The sequence below is a fragment of the Montipora capricornis genome, unplaced genomic scaffold (genome assembly GCF_036669925.1).
Source record: "Montipora capricornis isolate CH-2021 unplaced genomic scaffold, ASM3666992v2 scaffold_234, whole genome shotgun sequence".
Classification (NCBI taxonomy): Eukaryota; Metazoa; Cnidaria; class Anthozoa; order Scleractinia; family Acroporidae; genus Montipora; species Montipora capricornis.
This window is the reverse complement of record NW_027179985.1, coordinates 1-7,500: the sequence shown is the minus strand read 5'-3', so window position 1 is coordinate 7,500 and position 7,500 is coordinate 1. Positions and strand designations below refer to the sequence as shown.

At 39.2% G+C, this 7,500-nt stretch overlaps 2 protein-coding genes across 2 annotated transcripts in view; both read right to left on the bottom strand.

The window, feature by feature from the left end:
• The window catches only part of LOC138034923 (NLR family CARD domain-containing protein 4-like), a 10,267-nt gene extending 9,803 nt beyond the window's left edge, over positions 1 to 464 (bottom strand). Inside the window, exon 1 of the mRNA XM_068881941.1 lies at positions 247 to 464. Within this exon, the coding sequence (XP_068738042.1) occupies positions 247 to 376 (130 nt within the window). The 5' untranslated portion in view covers positions 377 to 464. The remainder of the gene's footprint in view (positions 1 to 246) is intronic.
• A 256-nt stretch (positions 465 to 720) lies between these two features.
• Positions 721 to 2,904, bottom strand: LOC138034922 (D-inositol 3-phosphate glycosyltransferase-like). The gene is made up of 3 exons (XM_068881940.1): positions 1,625 to 2,904; positions 1,266 to 1,325; positions 721 to 803 (listed from the first exon to the last, which is right to left on the bottom strand). The coding sequence occupies exons 1-3, from the start codon at positions 2,811 to 2,813 to the stop codon at positions 721 to 723; spliced, it is 1,332 nt and encodes a 443-aa protein (XP_068738041.1). The 5' UTR covers positions 2,814 to 2,904.
• Positions 2,905 to 7,500: the final 4,596 nt, after the last annotated feature.

Here is a 7,500-nt window from a genome sequence, read left to right as displayed (position 1 = left end):
AATAATAATATATTCAAGTTGAAATGGAGTGACGATTAGACCAAAGTAATACATCCATTTATAAAACCAATTTGGACAGAGTGAAAAAGCTGATATGTAAGAAATGCTCATTTTTGCTCAACACATTTTACTGTAATGTTTTGGACATTTGATTTCATGATTTTATGACTTTTTTTTCACGTACATTTCAAACATGGTCAAATTGCCTAGAGCTATCGCGCTTATTTCAGGTCATACTGTATATACCTTTCGTTCGATGAGAAGCCAGGGAAGACGATGGAAAGCTTTCGCTTGCAACAAGGAGCTGACTTTGTTCACTGGCAGAAACATCTGTCAAAAAGTTCAACCACAAATCACTTAAAGGTGGCATTCGCATACACAGCGCATACAATACGAGATTATTGGAATAATAATCTCATTAGTTCTGGCCCAACAACTCTTAGCAGCAGGGAGCCATTTGATTGGCCCTTTTGGGGATTCCTTTAGACAGCGGGCACCAAAACTAGCGACTGTTAGCCACTCACAATGCATTTAAAAAAACGTCTACATGTACTAGGTTTCGTTGTTTGGCAAGATTCTATGAAAAGGATGTCCTTGGCAAAACGTTAAGACTGCACAAGTAGAATCTACATCAGCCACTACCAGAAAACCTTAATTCAAAGGGCTTCTCATTCAGTTAAATTTAGAATCAGATTAAAACTTGCTTTGGCTCAGAGGACTTTACTTACGTGCATGTTGCTTAGACTCTATCCCTTCTCCTCTTGCTTTCTTTTGTAAAAGGTCAGGATCGGTGAAAGATATATCTGTAAATATTTAAAAGTAAAAATCTGTACCACCTGGGTGGGAGACAGAATTCATTTTTTGCCTTAAATAACAGAAGGTCAGAGGAAAGATTCAGATGCTCACTCAAAATAATCCAAAGAGCTACTAGGGTCGATAATTATATTTTTCAAATTCATGGAATGCTGATGGTGTCCCCCATACCCATCAGTGGTTATCAGTGTCTTCAAGTGTACTGAGCGTATAGGCATATGACGTAACAAAGACCAAATGAAGAAAGCGCTGTCACGTTAGTGTCTAGAAACTAATCCTCCGTTACATAAACTCCTCTTCTCTTACGCAAAGACAACATAGTTTTTGTTCAGTTAACCAAGGCACCTTATCACGTGAGTAAACAGGCTCTATTCGAGAATTGTCCTTCCAACAGCTAATTTGTACTTTTGTCAGAATCCTAACGATTCTACCTTTTACATGTAGGTACTCACGGGATTTTCTCTTTAATTTGCCTTGCTCTTCTGATGACATCTGAGGCTCGCAGGAAGCACCTGTTGAAATACATACGGGCGAACAATACGTGAATCGCTCGAAGCTTAGAAAAAAAGTAGTATCACACTTTCAATTCGAGCTGATTATCAACGGATATGATACTGACTTGTGAGTGTATATTTTTCTACACAGCGTTGTAAGTGAAATACTTTTCAGCTTCCTTTCCATCATACTTTGAGCTGGTGAAGCTGTCATTCTAGTTTATGTCTACATGATGGCGAGGTGATTGACTACACTGTAAGTATCTCTTTGAAACGATTTTTATATAAAGGGACTGAAATAAATTGTTACGTCATACCATTAACTAAGTTGATCATCTTTTTGATAAGATCTTTGCACTGCTCAGACCAGCTATATTTGGTTCCATAGGAGTCACGCAACACCTTAGCCTCATCAAGCCTTGTCTGCCTGTTTTTGTTCCAGATGTCCCTGATAGCTGCTGTCCATGCATTGGGATCCTCACAATCAATGACGAATGAAGAACCAGATGGTACATTGCACAGGGCTTCTCCAAAGCCAGAGTTCTTGCTGACGATCACAGGTAACCCAGCTGAGAGAGCCTCCAGACCTGTCAAACCAAACCCTTCTGTTCTGGAGGGCATAAGTACAAGATCCACCTCACAGAATAATTCCTTCAACTTTTCACGGCTTTCGACATAGCCTCTCACCCTAAGGCGATTTTTAGGAATACCGCATTCAAGCAATCGATTTGCGATCTCCTCGTGTTTTCCATCGTCTGCTCCGACAAAAACAAGCTGAATGTCAGGCAATACCGCAACAGATTTTGCTGCAATGTCAAATCCTTTTAACTCAAAGTCTTCAGCATCTCCACGACCAAACACCAGGACACTGCATTGTTTTCTTTCCTCAGAAACTTGCTGAACACTCAAAAATTCATCAAAAATACCAGGCGTGAAGTTGAAAACATCTTGATCTTTTTGACAACTGCGGAGGTATTTGCGAAAGGCCTCTGCCAACTTGGGCCCGACTCCTAAAACGAAATTAGCCTTCTTGCACAGTTCTACTTCAACAGTGTGCTTTTCTTCGCCCCTTGAGATTGGATTCTCGTAACATTTGAACATGCTTAGTTCCTCTGGGTCAGTGTGTATCACTTGTATCCACTTGCATTTGTGAGAATTGCGGATAACTTGTGCTTGGCGACCAAGTTTCACTCCATGACCAACAATGACGTCTATTCGCAAATGCTCTGGTGGAAAGCTGAGACACTCCAGTTCTTCATACCCTAGCAGTTGTGTTGCCTCAAGAATCTTTATGTCATGGCTGCAAGCTACTTTCTTATCCTCCTCAGAGCACTTCGGTAAAAAGTATGTGATTTGGACTTCTGGGAATTTGGCCAGCTGTATGGCCAACTCTCTGTTGATGGTGGAAAGTCCGCCTTTACTGGATCCCCACTCAGAAGCCAAAAGGGTGACTTGAACTTTGTTGGAGCCAAGTTCTTGAGATTGCTGCCATGAGATTGACGCCATAGTTAAGTGTGGTGTTAATGCTGCTGCACTGGGTGGATGAACCTTGAGCCAGAGCTATTCCGTGTCCTTAACACAAACAAAAAATAAATTACCAGACACTTAATTACAACGCACAAAAATGCTACTAAAAAAGGGAGTTGAGAATGTCGAGAATGGCCCGGGAAAAGGCAGTTTCTTAATAACTGGGGAACAACTGATTTTACTACTGAGCAATGGCTAATTAAATGAACAAGATTTGGTCTTTTTAGTGCTTCCCGCCAGCTAAAAACGTTATTTATTAATTACAAAACTATTGTCATAAAACGTTTGGAAGTTTCGCTAGCTAAAAACTTAACTACTACTTCCCACATGGGCAACCTACGTTAAAATAACTAATACTTGTGTAAGATAATATGGATATTTAGGGGAACGAAATTACTACGACTTAATAAAAGTAGATGCTATCTAAATATTAGAAGGCTATTGTCGCATAGCGTTGGTTATTTTGTTGGGGAGACCTCCAAGAGAATACACAAAACAGCATTTGAAATGCCTCTACATTTTATACTTTCTCAAAAGGGCATGTCCATAGACCAGGCAGCCTAAGCCCCAGCTCCAGATCTGTGTTTTCCTCTCTCAATCTGTCAACTGTCTTCTCAAGGTGAACAATCCAGCTTCAGCAATTTCAAGAGAATGTCAGTCTTATGTGAAGGATTCACATAATATTTTCATCCAACGGCAATGTTATGGAAATTCATACGACATCTGCTGCCCGTTTTAGAATTCTTTTTTTTTCCTTAGTACGCCTGATTATCATACTCGTGATTTTCCGCTAGTCCCTTTTTTCTGTTTTCTGTTCCCCAATACCTGATTACGTTACAAATGTTTTTGTAAGTTTCTGTTATCTTCCCTTTAAAAATCACATCTTGATAATCGACAACAAGTCGACATAGTGAATAATGTAACGTCAGTAAAGTGTAGTACATCATGTGGAATCCCACAGGGCTCTGTTCTCAGTCGTTCATTGTATATTAATGACTTTCATTACTCCTCAGAACTCTTCGACTTGCAGATGATGCCAACTTATTCTGTGAGCATAAAAGTCTCCAGATACTCCAAAATAGTATAAATCTTGTTAATGAGTTAATAAATACTCATACCTGGCTACAGTATGTGCCAACAAGCTCCCTTTAAATGTTGAAAAATCAAAGTTTGTACACATGTACTTTTCCATCCACCACAAAAGAAATTACAGGATTCTACTTTTAATCTCTTCTTGAGTGATAAGCAATTGAAAAGAGAGTAATGTATTAAGTAACTTGGCATATTGATTGACCCACACTTAAATTGGAAACAACAAATAGAATTTATAGGTACAAAAATTAGAAGAAGCATTGGCATCTTGTGCAAGATAAGACGTTTTGTTTATTTAAGTATTTTGGTGAAACTGTATTATGATTTAATTTATCCTTTTTTGACCTATGGTAAATTTGGGGAAATACATACAAAACAACCCTTAAAACCGTATTTATACTTCAAAAGAAAGCAATGCATACAATTACTTCTTCTAAATTTGACAGCCATTCAAGTCCTTTGTTTCAATCTCTTTGGGTAATATAAGGTTTTTGATCTTGTTACATTTCATACTGCTATTTTTATGTACAAATTTCATTCTATTTATTTTTCCTAGAGTGACAAGTGTTCATAACTACAATACAAGATTTGCATTAAAACAGTCTTACTATCTTCCTTATGCTAGGACTAACTATGGTAAATTCAATATCCACTTTAAAGGCCCGTCTATTTGGAATACTATTGAAGATAACATAAAATCATCATCTTTATCTATTTTCAAGAACAAAAGCATCAATATTTTGAAAAATACTAGAGTTTTTGTCCTTGCATATTTACATGTATTAGATTCATAAAACTATATATACAGGAGAAAGGAACACATACCGTGCATTTTACCCTTTGACACACCCATCCGAAAAATTGGTTTTTGCCCTGAGCGGGACTCGAACCCACGTCTCCCTGATTACTAGTCGAGCATGCTTAGCCACTACACCATCAAGGCTACCACGCTGGCAACCCAGCAGATTAATGAGATGCCTTAGCAGCGTGGGGATCCCTAGGGCCCAACTTTCCTTCACGTGAGTGTGTATCCTTGCCTCTAAAACCCCAGACAGGGTTTAGAACACATCGGGCTCAGCACGCCCGACTAGTAATCAGGCAGGTGTGGGTTCGAGTCCCGCTCAGGGCAAAAACCAATTTTTCGGATGATTGTGTCCAAGGTAAAGAATGCACGGTATGTGTTCCTTTCTCCTGTATATATGTCTATACCTTTCCTTTGCCTCGAAATTTCTAACTTTCATGTGTTCTAAACCCTGTCTGGGGTTTAAGAGGCAAGCATACACACTGAAGTGAAGGAAAGTTAGGCCCTAGGGATCCCCACGCTGCTAAGTCATCTCATTAATCTGCTGCGTTGCCAGCGTGGTGGCCTTGCTGGTGTAGTGGCTTAGCATGCCCGACTATAGTAATCAGGGTGGCGTGGGTTCGAGTCCCGCTCAGGGCGAAAAAACCAATTTTCGGATGGGTATGTCGAAAGATAAAAATGCACGCTATGTGTTCATTTCTCCTGTACATATAGTCTATACCTTTCAATTGTCTCGAAAATTCTAACTTTCATGTATTCATAAAACTGTTTTGTAATAATAAATTATGATGATCATAATGCTGCTTAGCTATAATTTTTTCTCTGATCCAAAATTCTCCTATTTATAAAGTAAAGTGATTATCCCAAAGTGTTTATTTTGTGCTTTGTGTTCTGTTTGTTTCTGTGTATGTGTGTATGCTGACCAAAGTTTGTATTAATTCATATGTACGAAAATGGCTATCTATCTTTTTAACTTTGTAGGTATTCGAGCTAGGTCGCCTGTCGCAGCCCTTTCTCTTTTTTAACTTATTAAATGTAATTATATCCTGTTTAATGTGTAGGGTAATAAAGGACTGTTTGTTTGCCGTGAATGAGTCTCACTGGTAAGTACTAATAAGCTTGTAAGATAACTACTGTTAAATTGCAACGTATGGAAAAAGGGGATAATGGTAATGGTAATGAATTATATACCCCATTTCTCTTAACATATTCAACTGCCCTTTAGAAGCAAGTGATCTATGGGTGAGATTGGACATCAGCATATACAGGCACCGCTGGCAGCCGCTATCAGTCCATTAGCGATCTCAACCCAGCACTTGAATGAATGAAATGAGACCTAACCACAACACCGGGAGCTCCATGCCCTACTCTTTACGAATAATGTGTGGGTTCTTTTACATCCCACTGGGTTGTGAACATTCAAGGGTTGTGAGACAGGGCCTACAGTTTATAGTCCTTGTTCCGAAACATTACAAATGCAGCACAAATGCAGCACTTTCTCCTCAGTTATTTTAAGACCCTGAGTGTTGGTCCGGCCGGAGTCAAACTCACGACCTCCCGCATGGCAGCCCGATGCTCAATCAACTGAGCCACCGGTACGCGGTGACAATGAAGAAGAAGAAGAACGGACTCCGGAGAGATGCAAACACCTTTGACTACAGCTCTACTTTTTCTTTCAGTCCAGAAAGAGTTTATTAAAGCACAAGCATACACCTCCTTAGTAAGACCTACCGGTATCTTAGAATATGGTAGTTCTGCATGGGATCCTTACAGGATGTACCAAAAAAATTGGCTCGAACAAGTACAGCGACGTGCTGCGCGTTTTGCTACTAAAACATATTCAAGACAGGAAGGATGTGTTACCCAAGCATTAAACCATCTTAATTGGCCAACATTGGACCATAGAAGGAAAGTGAACAGACTAACTTTAATGTACAAGACACTACACAGCCAAGCAGCAATCAATATACTACCTTACATGAAACATAAAACTGTAACGAAAACTAGAAACTTTGATCTAATGAAGTTTATTCCGGTACAAACATCATGTGATGAGTATTAACACAGTTTCTGGCCTAGAACAATTAATGACTGGAACAGTTTACCGCCAAATATCATAAATATGACCTCAATACGTAATTTTAAATAGCTGTAAATGCGGGGTGGCCTGATAATTAGAGTGCTGGACTCCGGATTGAGTGGTTCAGGTTCGGGTCCTGGCTGGGGACATTGTGTCGTGTTCTTGGGTAAGACACTTTACTCACACGGTGCCTCTCTCCACCCAGGTGTATAAATGGGTACCGGCAAAATGCTGGGGGTAACCCTGCAATGGACCAGCATCCCATCCAGGGGGGAGTAGAAATACTCAGGGCCTTCTGGCTCGTAAGCAGAGACTTTACTTTACTTAACTTGTAAAATTAATGATTATATCTCTGATCAAGTTTTAGTCCCACCAATATTGTTATTATACCACAATTATTTATTACATGTACCTTAGTTGCACATAATTTTATTTATTTACTCATTTTATCTTTGCAATTTGCACTGGAACTTGTAGGATTTTGCAAATTAATTATGTAGATGTCACTTCATTGTTGCTGTAAAAATATGATTATCATTACATAGTACTGCTCTATGTAATCTTAGACGTCGACAAAAGCGACCTCCTCTCGTTTTCTCCAAATCATACTAGGCTTTATGCTTGAATAATTCTCCAAACCTCTTAGAATTCACTACTATGATTATAGGTTAGAAATAAACCATAAACTGAAC

What these genes read in the sequence shown, in the direction of transcription:
- LOC138034922 (XM_068881940.1), bottom strand. Translation starts at nt 2,813, where the DNA reads ATGGCGTCAATCTCATGGCAGCAATCTCAAGAACTTGGCTCCAACAAA. An exon ending in GATGATCAACTTAGTTAATG is followed by an intron (nt 1,326 to 1,624) that starts GTATGACGTAAC and finishes GTATTTCAACAG; the next exon opens with GTGCTTCCTGCGAGCCTCAG. An exon ending in CAAATTAAAGAGAAAATCCC is followed by an intron (nt 804 to 1,265) that starts GTGAGTACCTAC and finishes AAATATTTACAG; the next exon opens with ATATATCTTTCACCGATCCT.